The sequence below is a fragment of the Xenia sp. Carnegie-2017 genome, unplaced genomic scaffold, assembly GCF_021976095.1.
Source record: "Xenia sp. Carnegie-2017 unplaced genomic scaffold, XeniaSp_v1 HiC_scaffold_26, whole genome shotgun sequence".
In the NCBI taxonomy this organism is placed as follows: domain Eukaryota; kingdom Metazoa; phylum Cnidaria; class Anthozoa; order Malacalcyonacea; family Xeniidae; genus Xenia; species Xenia sp. Carnegie-2017.
Genome location: NW_025813489.1, coordinates 111822 through 135848, shown reverse-complemented (window position 1 = coordinate 135848; position 24027 = coordinate 111822). Strand labels below are relative to the sequence as shown.

General features: G+C 33.8%; 3 protein-coding genes across 4 annotated transcripts; 2 read left to right on the top strand and 1 right to left on the bottom strand.

Annotated features, from left to right (window-relative positions):
• Positions 1 to 851: 851 nt before the first annotated feature.
• Positions 852 to 2443, top strand: LOC124453901 (probable ATP-dependent DNA helicase HFM1; the record flags this gene model as incomplete). Its single annotated transcript, XM_047004730.1, has 6 exons — positions 852 to 878; positions 989 to 1069; positions 1181 to 1336; positions 1565 to 1611; positions 2171 to 2324; positions 2417 to 2443. Coding segments are annotated over 6 exons (492 nt in total), but the record flags the coding sequence as incomplete, so codon positions are not given.
• Positions 2444 to 11265: 8822 nt separating this feature from the next.
• On the bottom strand, positions 11266 to 19584 carry LOC124453900 (WD repeat-containing protein 3-like). The gene is made up of 12 exons (XM_047004729.1): positions 19459 to 19584; positions 19290 to 19366; positions 18655 to 18717; positions 17800 to 17869; positions 17639 to 17688; positions 16954 to 17022; positions 16803 to 16881; positions 16482 to 16655; positions 16064 to 16136; positions 15546 to 15602; positions 14694 to 14794; positions 11266 to 11356 (listed from the first exon to the last, which is right to left on the bottom strand). Exons 1-9 carry the CDS (start codon positions 19582 to 19584, stop codon positions 16101 to 16103), a joined length of 744 nt encoding a protein of 247 aa, XP_046860685.1. The 3' UTR covers positions 11266 to 11356; positions 14694 to 14794; positions 15546 to 15602; positions 16064 to 16100.
• Positions 19585 to 19824: 240 nt separating this feature from the next.
• LOC124453812 (TNF receptor-associated factor 6-B-like) lies at positions 19825 to 23287 on the top strand. Of its 2 annotated transcripts, XM_047004659.1 has the most exons (5): positions 19825 to 19864; positions 20311 to 20384; positions 20511 to 20586; positions 22780 to 22878; positions 22945 to 23287. In XM_047004659.1, the coding sequence occupies exons 3-5, from the start codon at positions 20515 to 20517 to the stop codon at positions 23158 to 23160; spliced, it is 387 nt and encodes a 128-aa protein (XP_046860615.1). In that variant the 5' UTR covers positions 19825 to 19864; positions 20311 to 20384; positions 20511 to 20514; the 3' UTR covers positions 23161 to 23287. The 2 variants fall into 2 exon arrangements, 1 of the variants encoding a protein (XP_046860615.1); XR_006951203.1 differs by lacking the exons at positions 22780 to 22878; positions 22945 to 23287 and adding an exon at positions 21617 to 21823.
• The last annotated feature ends 740 nt before the right edge of the window (positions 23288 to 24027 follow it).

Below are 24027 nucleotides of genomic sequence, written 5' to 3'. Positions count from 1 at the left end.
CATTGAAACGACAAAAAGACAAACACTGTCTGACACCGTTTGAAAATTTACCTTCCGACGAAAGAAAAATTTATGCTTGAATATTTTCTCGTCATATTTTCTTATTGTATTGCCTTTTTAGCATAAAGTGTAATTTCAGTTGCCTTTTCCTCGTTACAAGTTGTAAGTTACAACGAACTCACTGTAGTAAAGTTTTAGCTGTAAAAAATAACCTTTTGCGAAGAGTTGGCCTAGTGTGTTGTTTGTCGTGATGTTGTTTATATGTTTATGCTTTTGCAGTTTGTATTCAAATTTATATTGGCCGTGTATGTTTGGCACTCAGGGGAATGAAACTGACGTACAAACCGGGTGAATATTCGACTTTGAAGGACTGGAACTGACGTACAAACCGCGCGAGAGACTAGGACTTTGGCTTCAATTTTATATCTATAAAATGTATTTTAGTTATCATTCCAGATATATATATATGGAGTTCACTGGGTTAGGTGTATCTATTCTGTGACTACGAGAACGAATACGAAATTTGACCGTGTAAGGGAATGGCACGAGGAAGGTTGTTGTCGTTGTCGCTTCGTCAAAATTTTGCTTTAGTTGTAAACAACAGTACGAGCCTTTTTATAAATAGTCCTATATTCTCGCAAAACCAGTATTACCGAGTCATTGATATCATTATTGACAAATAGAGCCGTAGCTGCTTCGCAAACGTCGGTGTTTTTCACAATAAAAAGGCTCGTTCTGTTGTTTATAGCTAAAACTAAATTTTGACGAAGCGACAACGACAACAAACTTCCTCGTGCGATTCTCTTACACGGTCAAATTTCGTACTCGTTCTCGTAGTCGTACTCTTGCTAAAACTCCCTATTGTCATGACGACGCCGGTCAGCTTTCAAACGAATGCTTTTAGTAAAATAACTCATTTAAGTAGTACTGAAACATATAATCTTGACCCACCACAACTAGACCTGAGTATGATGAAATTTTTTTCCAGGAAAAATGGGACAGTATGACAAGGAAATGGAAAGATAACAAAGCTCTGGTGCAAGCTGTACGATTATTTCTCGTTGACGAGGTATCTAGCTGTGACTAACTTTATAATAATGGTAGCTACTAAACATGGTGTCCCAGTACATGTACATCAAACAAATAACGTGCAATCTTTTTTATATAAAAAAATAACCAGGTGCATTTACTGAACGACGAGTCACGTGGACCAACAATGGAAGCAGTAATAAGCAGAATGAAAACGGTCAAGACTACAGAAAGTCGAATCTGTCATCGAAAAGGAACAAATATAAGATTCCTGGCCGTATCAGCCACCATACCTAATGCTAATGACGTGAGTAACACCGTGGTTTGAGCAGGGGCGAAATTATAACGTTAATTAAAGGAGTGTATATTGATATATTGAAAGTAATTGAAAGAAAATTAGCTTTCTAAAGCAATCAGCAGGGCATAACTAATTATATAAATACACACCCCTCCCCAATTAGCGTTTTAGTTTCTTATCTGGGTTGAGAGCTTGACTAAAGACATTATGTTGACTACAGTATGTTATTCCTTTCAGATAGGAAAATGGCTTGGAACAGACGATGATCCGGCAGCAACATACAGGTATTGCAACTTCATAAGAGTATTAGATAAAAATTGTAATTCGAAGATTTATTAATTTCATCCAAACACTCAACTAGAAAAATGTACGGCTCTTACTTTAATTACAGGTTGATAAACACGCTAGAGAAGAGTGCTTCATCCTATATTTAGCACAGTTTGCCTATTTTATATGCGCAATATAAGAATTGAACATCAAATTTCAAAGTACTATCGACAAAGAAGCTCCAAAAAATTTCATCCATACATACAAACTCTAACGTTTTGAAACAAGATTCCTTTTGATAAGCACTTGGAATATATAGGATAGCTTATAGCTTGTTTTAACATCACACGAGTTATGAAGTTCATAACTCGCTGTATATCTAAGGGAACTAAAGCTAAGGTAGCAATGTGGACTAAAGTGGACTAAAGGTAGCAATGTAGCTACCTTTCAAAACAATGTAGCTACCAATTAAGTTTCTATTTCTGAGCTTTTCTTGTGAAAAAAAAAACCGACTCGCGTTATAAAATAATGAAAATAATTAGTGAACTAATCATCAAACATCTCATTCATTTCTAGTAAGGACGAGAGCTATCGGCCAGTAAAACTACGCAAAGTTGTAATAGGCTATCCGTGGAACAACAACATCACCAACTTTCGATTTGATCTTTCATTAAATTACAAACTGAACAACATCATACAGACATACTCCAAAAACAAGCCAACATTAGTGGTATGTGTGAATTATCCACTTATACATTTCATAGTGAAACGACGAAATGAAAATGTCTTGATTATTCTTCGAATCACTCGTGATATATGTAGAAAAAGGAACACTTTACGGTGGTTTAAGGTTATCTGCAACATAAAGTGCGCTTGCATGCAATGTTTTCTATTCATTACATAAATTCTGATCGCGTTCAGACGCGCACCAAATTTTACTCAGTTTGTGATTGTTGGGTTTTTTTATGGAAGTCTGGCTTCATTTTCTTAAGAATTTTTCAACCAACAGAATTATCCTCATGGTATTATATATTTTACGTAAGGCACTATAATAATTTTATAGAAAGAGTTTAACAAATTTAACAATTCAAAACATGTATTCGGTTTCGGTATTTATCATGCATTCACTTTCAAAAAAATTCTGTCAGGCGCAAAAGAAAAGAATGTACGAATTAACGTTCTCATTATGCCCCTGACTGGTAGTCATATTGACCTAAATACTTTTGCTTCTATATTCACGTGTTATTTACCCTGTGCTGCTCTATGATTGGAGATCCGCCATTTTCGGTTGCCTTAAATGGCCAACAGGGCGCGAAAAGCGTTACCCTAAACTCATTCGATAAAACAAGATTTCCGATGGGTGGCTTAGGAAAAGAGATCAACCGAATATTTACTTTTAGGCATTACAAACTTTTTTTGAATCCATACAACTTTTGCGTATTTGCAAGAGAAACAATTAAGGCCACGTCAAAAATTAAATGATTTCCGCGAAGGATTTCTATAAAATAAGATGCCGCTGTCACAGTGATATGGGTATCCCCGTGTTTTGGGTATCCCCGTACTTAAATCACTAGTGTTTTGGGCATCCCCCGTGAGGATACCCAAAACACTAAGACCATGGCATATGGCCGAAATAAATTAAGACCATGTAGCTTGAAACGAAAATTGGTATTTCTAAAAAGGACATGTATGGAAGTAATGACCAGACATTATAAGGTGAGATGAGCAGCTATTGCTAGCTAAAATATTATGTCTTTATTGGTATTTCATGGCATCTTGTTTGAATTACGTATGAAATGCTTCATAGATACCGTTGACATATAAATTTGTTGTTGTGATTTCCATTTTTTTTCATTCTGTATTGCGAAGTACATTGAACGTATACTTTTGAATAGACTTGTAATTTAACAGTTTTAGATTGTCTTGAGTTCATTCAAACATAAAATGATTTATTAAAAACTGGGTAGTGTCAAAAACTGGGGTGTAGATAAAAAGCGGGCGCGGACGACGGACGCGGACGGCGGACGCAGACGGCGGACCCAGACGACGGACGCGGACGGCGGACGCAGATGTAAGACGAACGTCTGTTTGTTGTGGGCGGGAATTGCAAATGATTTATTGTAGGAGTTTGACAGTAATTTAAACGAGCTTTAACTTTCAGGATATATTTTTTGACCTCATTATTTAAAGCAATTAAACATGCATGTTTCAATTTCAGTCAGTCATATAGAGTGTAACGCAATGAAACCTCATTGTATTTTTTTCGTGTTTTGTCAATGGCATTTCACTCATGTTGGCCTTACGTGGGTGAGCCTGTTCATATTTACTGCACTATAATGATTTCCGTCAACTTGTCATTTGGCAAGCAGTACGTATATTACAGTTTTCAACTTTAACTTCCTTTTGAAAGCTGAGGTTAGAAGCAGTTGCAAGTTAGTCAGTGCGTCAGTTACAGTCATGTTTGCTGTAGCTATGTGACAACTTTTGATGAATATTAGCCAAACGCATTCAAAAAGCGTTATGAAAAATATATCCAAAAAATATATCCTGAAAGTTAAAGCTCGTTTAAATTACTGTCAAACTCCTACAATAAATCATTTGCAATTCCCGCCCACAACAAACAGACGTTCGTCTTAAAATTGGAAAAGCAAGGCTCACCCACGTAGGGCAAACATGAGTGAAATGCCATTGACAAAACACGAAAAAAATACAATGAGGTTTCATTGCGTTACACTCTATATGACTGACTGAAATTGAAATATGCATGTTTAATTGCTTTAAATAATGAGGTCAAAAAATATATCCTGAAAGTTAAAGCTCGTTTAAATTACTGTCAAACTCCTACAATAAATCATTTGCAATTCCCGCCCACAACAAACAGACGTTCGTCTTACATCTGCGTCCGCCGTCCGCGCCCGCTTTTTATCTACACCCTCAAAAACTGTCAACAATTACGCACATTTGTAACAATATCTTTTCTTGTGATATAATCAGACTTTTTTACCCCTCGAAGAATACAACATAACAAATGTTAAAACAAATTGCAATATAGTTAAAAGTACTAATAATTCAGAAGAAGAATTACTTTCATTATCAGTCACATAACACACACTTAACCTGTTTTTACTTCTTTTGACCACAATGTGGATTACATTTCCATTTTATTTCTGCTTTTTTAAAAAATAGTTCTGGGACATCAAGGCAGTGTTTATGAAACCAGCTCTGACAACTGACACATTCAACCATGTCATCTTCCTCCCTGACATTTGGAAGGTGACATCTACAGTAAATTGGTATAAGAACCTTGTGTGATGTTTGTTCAGGGCTTGACATTCTTGGTACAGATTGAGACATATGCATTTTGCCTTTAGTAAAACAATTCCACATGTGACTTCGGATATTCCTCCTTTTGAAAGTTATCTTGCTGGGATCCTGTCCATAACACAATGATGTAGCAAAAGCAATGGCAAATATACCACAGTCATATCCATTTGTCTGTTGGGTGATTGGCGCAATTGAGATTTCGATTACATTTTCTGACTGAAGGTATAGCAGACTAGCAATTTGCTTTTTAACTGTGTGTTACTAATTTTTAACAGTGAGGTCTGTCTCACATTTCTCAGCTTCAAAGGGAAATCTTGGATTTCTTCCAAACATTAAATAGAATGGACTGTATTTAGTGGTAGCAGACTGATTTGTATTAATTGCAAAGAGTGCTCCTTCTATATATTCATCCCATATGTCGGCTTTACTATCCATAACTTTCTTGAGAGTTCTTAATAGAAAAAATGACAGAGGAAATTGGTCTATAAGAATACAAGTTAAGTATACATGTTAATTTAAAAATACTTTTTAATCGTCTCATTAGTTCTTTCATCTTGGCCATTTGATTGAGGGTGGTATGCTGAAGTAATGTGATGATGGATTTTAAAAACTGTGAATAATTCCTCATTCACCTAAAACATATATTTTTAAGTAAACAAGCTAACCAATGTCATTCTCAATAATTAAAAAGAGTTTGTTATTGTAAGAAGTAACAGAATTTTGGTAAATCAAATTTACTGTTGATTTTTCAGGAAATAAGTCCTAAATGTAAGCCGTTTATGGCCCTTTTAGAGTGTTAATCATACTCACCAGACAGATCCATGAAAGAAATAAGAGTGCTAGTCAATTATTGAAAATATATTAGCTAATAACTATTGTATTTCATTACCTGGTTCACAAACTCTCGTCCTTGGTCTGTAATAATGTGGGCAGGAGAACCATGTCTGCAGAAAGTGGAATAGAGACCTTTGACCACACTGGTAGCTGTTTTATCTGGAATTGGAATTGCCTCGACATATTTTGTGAAATAGTCTGTTTGTGTCAATAGGAATTTGTTTCCCTTTTTTGATTTTGTATGTGCATCAATGAGATCAATACCAATCAGGTACCATACTCGAGGAACCACTTTGACTGAGTGAAGAACATCACACGTACTTTTTTCTGCTGCATTACGCTGACATCTATCATATTGTTTTATCTAGGAAAACATCAAAGATTTGTAAAATATGATTGTCATTTTAAAATTTTCATGTTATTACTGTTGCACTTGTTAATATATTTTCATTACATTTATAACATTCTTCAATTTGGTTATTTTGTAATAGATTTATAGTTTACCATTTCAACTGTGTTTTTGTAACAATCTGGCCAATAATATCTATCTCGTACCTTCTTGAAGTTATTGTCTCTTCCACTGTGGTCTGCGTAAGTTGCCGAATGGCATTCTTCGAAAACCCTTGACTTTTGATCTTCACATATAACTAAGCGTTTAACTGTGCCTTCTTTTGTCTTCTCCAAGTACAAAAACGAGTCTAATTTTTTATCGTATTCAAATTTTTTTGAAAATTTGCGCAAAACAAGTTTGTCTTGCTTGGTAAAACACTCGGGATACACGGAATGTTTAACATACTGAAGTAGATTTTTATGTTTTATTGGATCCATCACGAATTTTTGAAATACTGAAATTTGGTTTTGTTTCGCGCAAAATTGTGTTGTTCCCGCTAAGTCAGGGGAAATCCTTTAATCCACAGTAGGGAAACCCCTGAAACAAGCGTAGGAATGGGAACAAGTATAGGGAAACCCATATCACTAGTGATTTGTGAACCCTGAGTGGTCGGATGGGGATACCTAAAATACGGCAGCCATTTTTGCCGGGATGCCCAAAACACTAGTGATTTAAGTACGGGGATACCCAAAACACGGGGATACCCATATCACTGTGACACCGCCAGTGTTTTTATAACGCAGTAGAGTCGTCAATGTTTTTTGAAGTTATTTCAGAGTGACGAAGTTAAGCACGACTGTATATTACGTAAATCCATCTATAATATGTACATAAATTATATAAATGATCTATTGTGTTTTTGCCTGTTGTTCAACGTAGTTCACCACGCCCATAATTTGTAGAGGCAAAGTAGATAATTGCACCGTAGTGATAATTGTAACAAAAATATGTAAAATATAAAAATGGAGCGTTACTAAAAATGCTACAGAATGCTCAACATAACACATACTCTAAATTTCTACGCACTTATCTTCTTCATCAAACCGAATTACTGTGGTGTGCAGTTATTTGGGACGTGCTTTGGATAATTCGGACCTCTCTTTTCTTGTGAACCAAACCCTCGTGCTGGTCTAGAAACGGGGTTGCTGGATCGCAAATCTGATCTGTCCTTTGTGATAGCCTGTATCCCATCTGATCTATTGCGGTCTACCCGAGGCTCCAACCCGATAATTTTATTGATTGTTTTCATTCGACTGGGAAGCGGCCCGGCTAGTTTTGATCCCGCCTTCAAAAACGATTCCGTTGGTCGGAAAGCAGATTTTTTCCCCTGATAGAGAAACGGCTTTCCTTGTAACGAATTTTCATTTTCATTCCATTTTTGTTGTTTAAAGTTTTCAGAATTCATTTCACGCGACTTTTTTGATGTTTGAGTGGCTACAATAAAATAATCTTTCTCGCTTTTTTTACACTTTATTTACCCGAAATCGGGTTGCTGTCCATTATCCGTCGCAACGTCAATACTCGACTCGTGTTTAGCTTCTACATCAACCTTTTCTGGCTTTTGGAGTTTACACTCGATCTCGTGATTCTTTTTCCTGAATGAAGGTAAGACTAATTGTAACATTACTGATCGTATTACATACGTACACTGTAAAACATACGTTTGATCACACTGGGCTCATCTTGAGAGCATTGCTCTCCTTCTAAAAAGAAATGAAATAAAAATTGTAATATATTAAGACGATTAAGATGAAATTTAATGAATAAATAATGCCAGTATTAAGTTAAGAAATTGAAAAACACTATTAAGGTGTTCACTAAAAACATCACCCTCAATAAGCTTAGTCAACTTAAAATTTAATGATAAAACGTTTAATCAAATCGCACTACGTCGAACACAGTGAAACACTCTTTTAACAGACTGATCTGTGAATCCGTCTCAAATAGCTCAATACTATTTTTAATGACTGCGTTTATTATTGTTTACATATTCACCATTTTTTAAAAGGTAGTTGGATACACAGAGAGAATGCAAAATATTTCATCTTTCACGGACACATATATATCTAAAAATTATAGTATAAATATCAAACAGATACAAAGACACGCACGAAAGTCAATGAAAAAACATTTAGATAACCCTAAGGTGACTTAGCCTATGTTATAGACGATATTACGTAAGGAATATTGAAGAAAATCTCGCCCTCGCTTACGTCATGATTCACATCTGTGCGAGGTTTTGCATGAATTAACTGCGTCACACAAAATTTATTCACTTTGTAATGACAACATGGGTAACACAAGGACCGTGAAAGTGAATGAAATAAAGGATAAAGAAGTAATCAGGCTCGGTTGCTGATTTCCGCATGTTGAGATTTTACGCCTTCTCATCTCGCTGAAAAGAGTCGTGAAATCTGTTTGTACTGATTGTCTTGCCGCAGTTGTCAAAATATACGAAATATCAACGATGGGACCATTTTTGTATTGATTATACATACACATGCGTACTCAATCCTGTAGAACCAATACAAATAATTGTCCCATCCAGCGGGATGATAAGGTGTAGAACATTTTAATAAACAGAAATCATCAAGCAAAGCTAGTTCTTTCTTTCAGTTCTACTTCGTTCAACATGACAAACTCCTTGTGTTAGCCATTGCTGACGAAGCAAAAAAATTTATACACACGACAAGCATACGCTTATAGAGCATCACGGGATATTTAGTAAGAATAGTAATATTTTGACTAACCATTTAAGTTGGGTATTTCAAATATTTCATCAATGAACAACAACTCGCATTCTTCCGATATTGTTTCGTTTTTGTTTTCGCTTTGACGAGAGGAACAACAAAATACTATTCACAAACTTGATGTCACTTGCATCCCCAAATATTAAAAGTATAACCGCTTACTTCATTATTATCTTGGCGTGAAGTTTCTTACTTCCACGAGTTGTCGACTCGCTCTAAAACACAATAACGTAACAAAATAATTAATCTCCTTCTAAGGAGCTGTTCATTTGAGCACGGTAGCCGGGATTCAACGAAGCGTTAAATCATTTTGGCAAATGGACACGATTAAAAACTTCACAACAGAAAACTTATTTGAGCAATTTCTCTACGCTCTGACTTTTCAAATTCACAAAACCTTTCATATGAAAACAAACAATTTAGGCTGGTTTGAAAATTACGACTAAAATGACTTATGACGCTTAAGAAAGGATGTATGTTTTACGCTTGAAGTTTTTACTCCTTTCAATTACTCAAAATCATTTCACGCCTCGCTATTTCCCGGTTAGCGGGTTCATGTGAACAGCGTCATAAGTCATGTTCGTCGTAATTTTCAAATGTGGAGTATATAAGCTTTGTGATTTTTTTGCATGGTTTCAGTTCTTGAGACACGTTTGAGCGATAAATAAACAAATGGTGAATGGACAAAGTACCACATTCACTCTTAAACGTTTCACTTCAGTAAAGTGGTGCAAAGTAATTAAGACCTTTCTTTGCGTTGAAGATCTGGTTTGGGCAATGTTGTAGACAGAGGCGTAACTAAAACGTTATATGGGGGGGGTGCATATTCGTATATTCCGTTGTGACCTATTGATTTCTTTTGGAAGTGAATTGAATTGGATGATCCTGCCATGATCATGTATGGTCCTACAAGTCCTACAAGATTGTAATTATGGCGAATCGAAAACCTGAATAATATTTGTACGTCAGGTCAGACTAACAAAGACCTAAAAATTGGGTTTTTTTCTTCAATAATCTTAATAGATAATATGAATTTATACGAAAGGATCGTGAAGATGAAAATTTTGCACCTGCAAGCAAAATGGTTGCCACAAAGTGAGTTGAATATAAGAAATATCGTTATTTAAAGCGCTTCATCTTCATTTCAAATGTTTTTAATGCCATGCTTTGTGCGCTCCATTTTTTAACTCATGACTGCTTGTAGAAGCCATTCAAAGGCATATTACTCCCCGTTGTTTCAGGTGATAAGTTCTGTTGGTTTTTTAGTGTTAGATTAAGGTAAGGATGCTAATGTACACATGCTACCTGGTACTAACATTTGAGTTGTTTAGTAGGATTTATACTATAAATCAAATTTTTAAAAGTTTCTACTTTCTTTCTGATACATCCTGTTGTATTTATCTTTCTAAACAAAATGATGCGAGCAGAAACAACAACAATAACAAAAACAGAACTGTGCAATACGCTATTAAAGTCCTACGACAGTTATGCACGTAGAGTAAAAACGAATTGACTGAACGATCACGATGAATAACAACAAGTAGTAAAAAACTCACTTTTCTCATGACTTTTACATCATAGCAGAAAACCCCTTTCCTTTGGATTGTCGGTGTTATAGTTTGCCATTACAATCTTTCCAACCGTAATCTAAAAAAGACGCCTTACGTACATCATCTATAAACGTGCATAAAGATTATCAAAAATGGTAGTTGGAAAGATTTTAGTGTTTACTTGATCCCATGACAGTAGAGCACTTGCTCTAGGTCGAATATCTTTTTCCATTAGTTTGACAGCTTCGTCATCTTCGTATCTACACAAAAACAAGAAAAAACGGTTAACCAAAAGTTTTTGACTCTTACCACACTGAGTTATCATTTTAAAGTTTTTCCACCTTTGTTTGAGCATTCCATCTAAAATAGATGAAAAATAGAAAAAACTTAGACAACATTTTTTGCTCTGTAAATTCAAAGATGATGGCTTTTGTTTTAATATTTCAAGTCATACCCATCGAAAAATTACCTACAAAAAATCAATTCTAGATTTTTTCCTCAACAACACTATAATTTCATTTGATTAAACTGTAAACACAGTACTGAGTACACTTAGTAGAACAGTATATAACATGCCTGCAAAATTATTTCACTTCTCAGAAGAAAACAATAAAATAATTCACAATTCCTGACACTGAGAACATTTTAATAAAAAATATCTATTGAAAACAAATGTTTACTAGTCTCAGTTAGCAGATAAAATCTGACATAGCATATGGTACAGTGACAGTACTTGATAGTAATAAAGTAAATGGTTTGAATCCTGGACTTTCGCAACATGTTTGTAGATGAAGATCGTCCAGGTTAGTAGAGTCCTGAGGACTGTTGGTATTGATGTTGACTGACGTTTCGAAAACTTTAGCAGTAGTCATCTTCAGCGTCAAAACTATACCATGCACGATATATTTTTTGGCTAAACAGTATAAAAGTTTGTGATGCATTACGTAACGTCACACTACAGCGTTCTTCATCGTTTGTTATCACAATGCATCACAGTACATATTAATAAATCCCAGACACTGATCTCAATGTATCACACTACATCACAATGCATCACAATGTATCACAATGCATCACACTACATCACAATGCATCACAATGCATCACAATGTATCACAATGCATCACACTACATCACAATGCATCACAATGTATCACAATGCATCACACTACATCACACTACATCACAATGCATCACAATGTATCACATGAGAATACAATATTGTGAATGATCACAGAACCACACATACCTACGTCAAAAGTTCAACGGACGTTTTGCTGGATTTTAACAGGAATATTTCAACATGAGTAAAGTTTAAACTATAAGAAAAAGGCAAAGTCGCTACCTACGTCAAAAGTTCAACGGACGTTTTGTTGGATTTTAACAGGAATATTTCAACATGAGTAAAGTTTAAAATATAAGAAAATAGCAAAGTCGCTTCCTACGTCAAAAGTTCAACGGACGTTTTGTTGGATTTTAACACGAATATTTCAACATGAGTAAAGTTTAAAATATAAGAAAATAGCAAAGTTGCTTCCTACGTCAAAAGTTCAACGGACGTTTTGCTGGATTTTAACACGAATATTTCAACATGAGTAAAGTTTAAACTATAAGAAAATAGCAAAGTCGCTTCCACGTCAAAAGTTCAACGGACGTTTTGCTGGATTTTAACACGAATATTTCAACATGAGTAAAGTTTAAAATATAAGAAAATAGCAAAGTCGCTTCCTACGTCAAAAGTTCAACAGACGTTTTGCTGGATTTTAAAACGAATATTTCAACATGAGTAAAGTTTAAAATATAAGAAAATAGCAAAGTCGCTTCCTACGTCAAAAGTTCAACAGACGTTTTGCTGGATTTTAAAACGAATATTTCAACAAGAGTAAAGTTTAAAATATAAGAAAATAGCAAAGTCGCTTCCTACGTCAAAAGTTCAACAGACGTTTTGCTGGATTTTAAAACGAATATTTCAACAAGAGTAAAGTTTAAAATATAAGAAAATAGCAAAGTCGCTTCCCACGTCAAAAGTTCAACAGACGTTTTGCTGGATTTTAAAACGAATATTTCAACAAGAGTAAAGTTTAAAATATAAGAAAATAGCAAAGTCGCTTCCTACGTCAAAAGTTCAACGGACGTTTTGCTGGATTTTAACACGAATATTTCAACATGAGTAAAGTTTAAAATATAAGAAAATAGCAAAGTCGCTTCCTACGTCAAAAGTTTAACAGACGTTTTGTTGGATTTTAACACGAATATTTCAACATGAGTAAATTTTAAAATATAAGAAAATACCAAAGTCGCTTCCTACGTCAAAAGTTCAACAGACGTTTTGCTGGATTTTAAAACGAATATTTCAACAAGAGTAAAGTTTAAAATATAAGAAAATAGCAAAGTCGCTTCCTACGTCAAAAGTTCAACGGACGTTTTGCTGGATTTTAAAACGAATATTTCAACATGAGTAAAGTTTAAAATATAAGAAAAAGCAAACTCGCTACCTACGTCAAAAGTTCAACGGATGTTTTGCTGGATTTTAACACGAATATTTCAACATGAGTAAAGTTTAAAATATAAGAAAATAGCAAAGTCGCTTCCTATATACGTCAAAAGTTTAACGGACGTTTTGCTGGATTTTAAAACGAATATTTCAACATGAGTAAAGTTTAAAATATAAGAAAAAGCAAAGTCGCTTCCTACGTCAAAAGTTCAACGGACGTTTTGCTGGATTTTAACACGAATATTTCAACATGAGTAAAGTTTAAACTATAAGAAAAAGGCAAAGTCGCTACCTACGTTAAAAGTTCAACGGACGTTTTGCTGTATTTTAAAACGAATATTTCAACATGAGTAAAGTTTAAAATATAAGAAAATAGCAAAGTCGCTTCCTACGTCAAAAGTTCAACGGACGTTTTGCTGGATTTTAAAACGAATATTTCCACATGAGTAAAGTTTAAAATATAAGAAAAAGCAAAGTCGCTACCTACGTCAAAAGTTCAACGGACGTTTTGCTGGATTTTAACACGAATATTTCAACATGAGTAAAGTTTAAAATATAAGAAAATAGCAAAGTCGCTTCCTACGTCAAAAGTTCAACGGACGTTTTGCTGGATTTTAACACGAATATTTCAACATGAGTAAAGTTTAAAATATAAGAAAAGCAAAGTCGCTTCCTACGTCAAAAGTTCAACGGACGTTTTGCTGGATTTTAACACGAATATTTCAACATGAGTAAAGTTTAAAATATAAGAAAAAGCAAAGTCGCTTCCTACGTCAAAAGTTCAACGGACGTTTTGCTGGATTTTAACACGAATATTTCAACATGAGTAAAGTTTAAACTATAAGAAAAAGGCAAAGTCGCTACCTACGTTAAAAGTTCAACGGACGTTTTGCTGGATTTTAAAACGAATATTTCAACAAGAGTAAAGTTTAAAATATAAGAAAATAGCAAAGTCGCTTCCTACGTCAAAAGTTCAAAGGACGTTTTGCTGGATTTTAACACGAATATTTCAACAAGAGTAAAGTTTAAAATATAAGAAAATAGCAAAGTCGCTTCCTACGTCAAAAGTTCAACGGACGTTTTGCTGGATTTTAAAACGAATATTTCAACATGAGTAAAGTTTAAAATATAAGAAAAAGCAAAGTCGCTACCTACGTCAAAAGTTCAACGGACGTTTTGCTGGATTTTAACACGAATATTTCAACATGAGTAAAGTTTAAAATATAAGAAAATAGCAAAGTCGCTTCCTACGTCAAAAGTTCAACGGACGTTTTGCTGGATTTTAAAACGAATATTTCAACATGAGTAAGGTTTAAAATATAAGAAAAAGCAAAGTCGCTACCTACGTCAAAAGTTCAACGGACGTTTTGCTGGATTTTAACACGAATATTTCAACATGAGTAAAGTTTAAAATATAAGAAACTAGCAAAGTCGCTTCCTACGTCAAAAGTTTAACGGACGTTTTGTTGGATTTTAACACGAATATTTCAACATGAGTAAAGTTTAAAATATAAGAAAATAGCAGGAAATCTACGTATAAAACATTTTAGGAAGTGGTTTACTAGTATGTTATAGACGTACGAGGTAAAGTGAAGACAAAACAATGATGTAACCAGGGTAAGAGGGTTTAATAGGGTATAATGACGATGTACATAGGAGACGAGTGTATAGTAAGGATATAATCGACTGTTTCAGGCTATCATATATAACCATCATAAAATTGCTTATCTGTCATTTAAAATTACATTGTGCGTACCTGTCAACATGGGCGAATATTGATTTTCGACAATCACCAAAATCCAAACCCCAAATCTTAATGTTCTTGTCAACGCCACCAGAAACGAGGAGAACGTTATCCTGTAAAAAATGAATCAAGGATGACAAAAATACGAATCCAAAGACAGAGAAAAGTTTCAAAAATAAAAAACAACGCCATTGAAAAGCGTTCACTAATGCAAAGTGGTCAAGTGATGGAACACAACACGCTCTACACTTTCACAACAGAGGATTGGTAAAAATTTACACGGTCATACGTAGTTGACATTATGTACGTCTTTTTCAAAGTTTCAAATCAGTTTTCATTACATTCTCATAATCATCGCTCATTTTATAATTCCTTAGTTTACGTCACAAGCCCAAACTTCCTCGTTTGGGTTTATAACAAAAATGAAGAAAAGCTTATCCAGCAAAATTGACATTCTTTTGAACTGTCGCATAAATTATTAATGTATAATATAAAATTGATTCACATTGTAATTTTATTTCGAAAATATCTAATTCGAAAAGCTATAGCGAAATGACCTATTTACAGCTTGATAATGTATCTTTTGTTTATACGTATTTTTCTTCTATTTTATGTGTTAAAGTTCTTTCAACCAAAAATAAAAAACGTATTATAAAACATGATATCAAAACAGAGTTGGAAGCCGTTCCTGTGAGCTTGAAAAAAACAGTATAATTTATGCGACAGCTAAAACGGATGTGACGTATACAAAATGTATGCGTCCATGACGTAAGCTAAGGATTCTTCTTGTAAACACAATACATGTTTGTATACGACAGTGAAACGTGGATACTTAGAAACACACGTCATATGAATAAAACGTACCGTTGATATATCCATGGTAACAACAGGTAATTTATGACCATAGAGGGATAGGAAGAACTAAATAACGACGCGGGAAAAGTAACCACATTTAAATAATGAATACAAAAGTTAATTAGGATAAATGAACAGGAAAATATTTATTCAGTTAAATTTTTGAGACTTCTGTAAGTCAAATTATAACGTTGATGGAAAGCATACATTAATCCAATGTTACGTAACTAGCTTAAAGTCAAAAATATCGCCTTCTTTTTACAAGAGTGAATTTTTTTAGTGAATTTTTTGTAGGAAAAGGAAATAGTTCTAACTCAAAGAGCATTTTTATCGTGATTCATAGAAAAAAAATGGGAGAATTTCGTACAAGGAGTCATCTTTAAAGTGATCTACAGCAACAAATGAAAATATTCTAACAACTGCTATCCAATATCATCAAATGCTATCCAATATCATCAACTGCTATCCAATACCAACAAATGCTATCCAATATCATCAACTACGTACAAAAATATTTAACAACTTACCTTCAATGTATCAGTGAAGAAAATTTTCATTGTAAAATCAAGCAAAGCCACGGCAATAAACTTTTGATTTGGACTGCAACGAAGGTTGGCACGTGATTAAATGAAAGATCATAAATACGTATTTTGTTTTCCATAATTTAATACCAAACCCATTTCTTAGAAAGCTGTGCGTAGCTATTGTCTAGGGTTTAAATAGTACAATGAAATACAATAAGCTATAGAATTATAAAGAACGAACACCCACTAATATCCACCAACAATCCTAATACTACCTCAATGTAACTACGCATTGTAACTAAACATCTTAAAAACGTTTATTTTCCCTTTGGTTTTCTGAATTTAAGTAGCATCCACTATTATCCCTCGTGCATCATGCAAGACAACGCAGAGAAATGACCAACAAACACCTCTTATGTACCTCTATTTCCCCTACACCATCCTCGCTAGATTGCGTTGCTGTTTTTCGTTTTCTCGTTTCTTCGCGTCTTTCTGTTCTATCATCTTTGTACTCAATTTTCCAAACTCTCAATTCACTATCTGCAGAACCAGTAATTAACCTTGTTTCATTCTTGACGACGACAAAGCCCCAAACCTTAAAAAAATGTACATTACAGTGACTTTATTACTGTTCCTAAATCCATGTTTCTAGCCAAGTATTCATCCTTATTCTTTTACGGAGAGTGAAAGGTAGACAACTCCTACATCCTATCATAACAACAAATTCATAAGTTCCATTCACCTCTGTTTTATGACCAACCAAGGTAAGAAAACAATGCTGTGAATCAAGATCCCAAAATTTCACGAAAGTGTCTTTGGAACTAGGAAAGACAAAACCATTAAATATAAACTAGCAAAGCCATTGAAGATGAAAATAAATCTTCTACATTTACTTAGTTATAAGAACATTTTGAAAATGAAGAAACCGACAACAAGTCACCATTCCTTTATGACCTTTAAGTCTGAAGAAAGAACAAATTTAAGAACATTGTGGTCATACATACATACACATCATTTATCTCTTTCTTAACAACATTGCTATATAATGAAGAACTCACTAACTTTGACATTTCTGTCATATGATACGTAGTTTCTAAGCTTTACAGCATACGTACAGCATGTATGTAGGTGGCAAGACCTCAGTTTAAATATTCCACTGTAAGTCAGTAAGTCATACCCTTACACTCAGTTCATAAGTAGTTAGAAAGTCATACCTGACTTTTATTTAGTAAGTCATACTCTCCACTCTCAGATTGTAAGTCATACTCCCCACTCTCAGTTTGTAATTCATACTCCCCACTTTAATTTAGTAAGTCATACTCCCCACATTTATTCAACATCTCATGATGCCACCTTCATATAAATACACTTATCATTTATTCTAATCAATATTTCATTGTAATATTTATATATAATCTACTCATAATTGTATAAATTGTATCACTGTATCATATTACTCTTATTTATATTCATCACATACATAATACTCTTTATTATACTGAAGATGGCATCATAAGATGTTGAAACATGTTTGTTTTAAAAAACTTGTCGTATAACATTAAATGATCATAATCGTACCTGAACATTCCTGAGTCATTAATTATATCCCAAACAATCACATCTGTATCCTATAGTAGTGGTAAAAAACAACACAAATGAACTGTTTACATTTTATAAACTACCATTCACAATTTATGGCGATTGATTTAAGTGTCACGAAAATCACAATTAAAGAATACCTTTGATCCAGACACCAATTTGACACCAGTATAATCATAGTTAAGAGCTGTAACTGCTGTCTTGTGACCACTAGAAGAAATTCAATGAAACAAAAGATGAAATAATTTTTTAATCTTTCATTCAAGATATGGCAAGAATAGAAAATGCCTAATGAAGATGTTTGCTTTTGCATCTTTGAAAACATTAGTGCTGATACACATCCATTCACCAGAATTAATAATTTTACACGAAAACACAAGTCTACCCTTCACTCCACAGTAATGCATTAGTGCGACATTGACTACATCACTGCTCGATACTATATTTTTAGGAACAACACTGGTTGTATTGACTATTCTTATAGTTTCAGAAGTTTCTGTGTAAATTTACATGGCATTCAAGGTTTATTTATCTCTTATTGATTTTATATACTGAAATTTGAAAACTTTCCATGTTCCTTTTGGTTGAGAGCTTATAAAAAATGTCTTCAAGTAGTAACTTGTTTACTGGCAAATTTTTTCAATTGAGTTTTGAACTGCTTTGTGATTGGAACACAGAAGTTGCAATGGCAACAAAAAGCTAAATAGGGCAAAATGCGCCATCAGCAACATCTGTACAAGTTGTAACCCTCTCAGGATACCTCTTATATCTTGTTGCGGGCTTTGTGGGTCTTGAAGTTGGAAAATTTTTGGTTGTTGTGCGTAGCACATATATTACAATAGCGTGCTGAGTTATATTAACTGTTTGTTTACCAAAGAATTTTTTGAAGTGAGTTTTGGACAGTTTTGTAATTGGAAGTAAATTAAGTACTGATGGTAAACAAATGGTTGAGCATAGACCAAATTGAAAAATATTTTCCATGACAAGAAATGTACCTAAATGTCACTGAGGATGTACCATTATTTATATTCCAAATTCTGATGACACCATCACCATACCTAAAATTTAAAAATAAACTGCAGGTGGAGGTGGATTCATGCAGGTGGAGGTGCATGCATGCAGGTTAAGCTTTACACTCTTTTCCCTGTAAGCAGTTGCAAATTTATTATATGCATTAAGATCAAAAGCTGTTCAGTTTTTAAAAGCAATGAAAATTATTTTATATTGGCAAATTTTATTACCTGTTGTCAAAGGGATATAATTTATCAAGTCTAACAAATATGTAGAAATTTAAATAGTTTGTGACTCGTGGGGAATGTACACCAATGATTTTCATTTTTGTTAACATTACATACTGTACAGGTTGACTGACATTTTTTTCCTGGATATCAAAATCTTTCAGAATACAAGGGGAAGGGGAAGATCTGGCTTTTATAAGTTAGGAGGCCCAGGATCTTACTTTTATAAGCAGGGGGGTTGAGCCCCTTCCCCTGCCTGACCTTGTGTTTCTTACAACCATACCTTTTACTGTTGAAAGTGTTGATTAGCCACAATGAAGTAAATATTCGGCATCATTTACCAGACATAATGAAATGTTATATTATTTAATTAGATAAGTTGTTTTACTCACCCAACAGCAAGATGTTCAGAGTTAGGACTGAGGCAGAGACATGTCACTTCGCTCTTGTTACCTTGTAAGACATTCACCTAGACATTTAGATAAGAATATCATAAAAACAATTTTTGAATAGTGGAAAATCTAACATTGATGAAAGGTTTCAACAATTCTCTTCTAATACTTTTTCGCCAAGTCTAGCGTCCCAAATATATACATTTTCTACTGCGGGAACAATCGCGCGGCAAATTTCACGTCTTTTCTCGCCACTTTGAACAAGACACACATTAGCTCTAAACTTCCCACTCATTGAGCTCTATAAGACCTGGAGGGGCAAAGGGGCCTGGGCCTCGTGGTCAAAAACATGGCGGATTTTGGTGGTCAAAGTCAGCGGAGAGACGCGGGCTCATGAAATGAAATTTTTGTCGCCCACCCTGATTTGACCACCACGATTGCGAGTATAGAAAATATCAAAACTGTTTATTTTCCTAACATAAACACTTTTTTAAAACTTTATTTATTAAACTGCCAACTTTTGTGGTTTGCGGATGCTGAAATAACGACAGAAAAGGGAACATTTCTTGACTCCGGTAAGTAGCACAGTATTAGTTTTACTATTTTGTTTTTAACACGATACTTGAAGCTTGTTTCTACTACTAAGTTTTAATTTAAAGTTATTTTGGTCCAGTCTTGTTTGTTCTTCAGTTAATCGCTCGCCAGACGTGGCGAAGCTGTCAATTTATATCCTGAAAGAGTAACACACAACACTTACTTTTTTCAATGAAATCATTGGCTTCAATACCAAACTTTTTATCATACACATATTGCTAATATGTGTATGCAACTGGGATATGGTATATCTGACAAGTACAAAAATGTTGTTTGGCCTGTTTTAATAATTTCATTTTAAAAATTGCATGTTTAGATTATTTATTCCGGAAAATAAATGTTTGCGTCTGTTTTTAAATTTTACTCAATCATAGGTAGCTATACTGTGTAGAGAGATGATAGTCAAATAAATTAAAATACATTTCAGGGTAGTCACGTGCCTTATAGAAACTCGAAATTAACTCATTTGTTGCAAAACTCTCTTGGTGGTAACAGTAAAAGGTTGGTATTACTGAATATATGTGTATCAGATTTTCATCAATGTACAAACGTCATTGTAGATGACATGAAGTATTAACATATATGTTAGTTGTGATAGTGTATCTAAATAATACATTCATATTTCAGTTTGATGTTCGTGAATGTTTCTCCTCGCGAGGACTCTTTCCAGGAAACCCTATGTTCACTTCGATTTGCCACTCAGGTATGATTCAGTATATGTCATAGCATGATTTGAGTGCAATTCGGGGAAAACATGCTGCAGTGAGTTTTCAAAGACTATCAAAATTGCGAGTCTGAAGGGCGGAGTGTTGCCCAAATTGCACGAGAATCCATGCTATTACTTATTAATAATAAACATAAAAAATTTCTCAATCCTGCCGCAAGTTGTAAATATCGACCAACTCATTATTTTTGAATTCCGTCAAATATTACTTTTCACAACACCATAGCTTCCGCACGCAGCTAGAACAAGGTATCTACTTTTAACAGTGTTCATGTTTTCATACAGAAATAATTTGAAAACGGTGAACTGTAAACTCGTTAAGCCAAAGAAAATCAACTTGAAACTTAGCCAGCCATTGTAGTTGCTTTGTTTACAATAACTTAAACTTTCCCTTAAATATTGTATTATGATTGGCTCTTACGTAGATCACTTCTTTGTTTGACTAACCAATTAGGAGCACAGTTTTCAAAAATAAATCGCACTGCTCATAACCAATTGAGAATTTTTTTCATGTATATTATTCTAAATACAACTTTACACCATATGACCGACCTTACACCATGTGACAAACTTTACACCATATGACCAACCTTACACCATGTGACTAACCTTACACCATATGACCAACCTTACACCATGTGACCATCCTTACACCATGTGACCAACCTTACACCATGTGACCAACCTTATACCATATGACCAACCTTACACCATATGACCAACCTTACACCATATGACCAACTTTACACCATATGACCATCCTTACACCATATGACCAACCTTACACCATGTGACCAACCTTACACCATATGACCAACCTTACACCATGTGACCAAGCTTACACCATATGACCAACCTTACACCATGTGACCAATAATAAGACTTCTTCACTCTTACGTTCATGTAGTATTGCAATTTGCTTTTCAGCTTGACGTTGATATTTTATTTTTAATTTCATCAACCTTTCGTTTCATTCTTCAATATGTAGCTTTGTTTGTTTTATTTTAAGGTAAACAATTGTAATATTGGTACTGCTCAAAAAGTGAAGAAGTGATTTCTCAAGGCTAACTTTGTAGATAAATAAAAAAAAATTTGCGCGGATTTGCGTTGCAGTTTTATGGATGTATATCATTAGAATGATAATATAAGAATTTGAGAACTACTTCTTCATAGGAATAATAGCGTTATAAAGTATTACATGATAATTCAATGTGCACGAGACAATGTCTCAGTTCATACAACGCTACATTCTGGGTCTCATATAAACTTATATTGCTGGCGGTGAAAAATTGATATGAGTAGTTAAGCACCTTTTGTTATAACATCAGACTAGCACGCTAGTAGCAAAGATTAAAACAGTTTGAAACAGGGGCGTAACTAAACTTGAAGTAATGGGGGGGTGTGGAGAAAATTTGCCTTGCAAAAGGGCGTTGCCCACAAAAACAAGGACATGCATTACAATTTTTTCAGTAAACACTATTTCTGAGGACAACGTTTCAGTGACAGTTTTTTTGCAGTGATTAACATTTTCAGCCAATATGTTTAACTCAGCTACGCAAGTTTCTCATGACAGGTGAGATTTCTCTCTCTCTTCTTGTTCGTTAACAGATTCTTCTTCATCAACCTAAAAAAGACCAAAATATAATTACTTTAGAAATAACATTTTAAAAAATTAATTTAATTATTTCAATGTCATACTCAGATATACAAACCACATCCATAATTTCCTCTTCCTCTGAATCAACTTCATTTATCTTGTTATCTATTTCAAATATTTCCTGGCATACATTGTGTATTTTTAATGCCATTTCAAGGTTTTCCAGCAAGGTAGCATTTTTAAACAGTATTTAACGTTAGAAAACGATACATTGCCTGAAGATTGCTTTGGCTTGAAACCCAGACTCCCCGAGTAGCAACATTTTAAAAAATGTAATTATAATTTATTAAATTATATATACATATATATATAAAATAGACAATAGTTGTAAAGAAAAATTGAGCCGAAATGATGTAGGTGAAAATATTCTAAAGTTTTAAAAGGAAACGTACATACAGCTATATCAATCGTTTGTTAAGAAACTCCTCTACGAAGAGCGTCCTTTCTCAACATCTTCCTCTACCAATATGCAATTATCACACTAATCTTTGAACTTCTATGAAACTTATATACAGGTTTTCCCTGATGCTTTTACGGAACGTGAGTTGAAAAGTATTCGTTTACATTGCCCTTCTGAACAATGTGAATGGTTTGGCTCCTACGAAGAATTGGAAGTGAGTTGAATTGAGAAATTTATCAAAAAAGTTTGGCATTTTTACTTATTAAGTTTCTTTTTTCAGGGTCATTCTCAAGTTTGTGAGCATGCGCTCATCAGCTGTGTTCACAAGCAGTGTAACATTCAGTTACCTCGCTCTCTCCTTAGTGAACATTTGAAGAATGAATGGGAATATCGCAATGTGAAATGTGAATATTGTGGTAAAGATGTCCCGTATGCTTCACTTAAGGTATGCGGAATATTCTCAGGCGGATTAAAGGAAAATAGAATGGAGATATAGCCAAAAGTGCTAATAGGTATTCATTACGATGTATTTATACCCGTTGGGTCATATTTTTGGACTTTTTGTACAAAAATACAGGAATAAATCAAATGAGCGCTTTTCTCTTGTTTCAATATTTATAAAATTGTATGACTTTAAACGTCATTATATTTTTGTCTATCATTTGTTACCAACCATCTTTCTATATTTCAAGACATTATACCGGATTTTACTTTCTAAGTTTTTGCTTACTTCATTTAACATGTAGGATCACATGGAAAATGTGTGTGAATTTTATCCTGTGGTTTGTAAATATTGTAATTTCAAATTACAATATTTATTAATTACAATTACAATATTAATTACAATATTTATACACTTACAATTACAATTACAATTACAATTACAATTACAATATTAATATTAATTACAATATTTATATTTTTGAAAATTTCTTTCAGTTTATGTTTCCATCTACCAATCTCTTTTTATCTATAACCAAATACAATTACAATTACAATTACAATTACAATTACAATTAAAATTACAATATTAATTACAATATTAATATTAATTACAATATTTACATTTTTGAAATTTCTTTCAGTTTATGTTTCCATCTACCAATCTCTTTTTATCTATAACCAAATTTATGACCTAAAATTGGTGTTTTTTAATGGCAAAAATGTGTGGCCACTAAATAGAAAAATGTTAAAAGAGATTTAAATCATTTTGACAATGCTATTGGCTGATAGAACATACAGGCGTGTATAGAATTTTACGTCTGTTGTGGGAAGGGTTTGAAATTTCAGATGCATGGTATCTCATTCACAATTTACAGTTTCCTATTTCAATGCAATTAGGAGAGAAACTTCCTCCATCTGT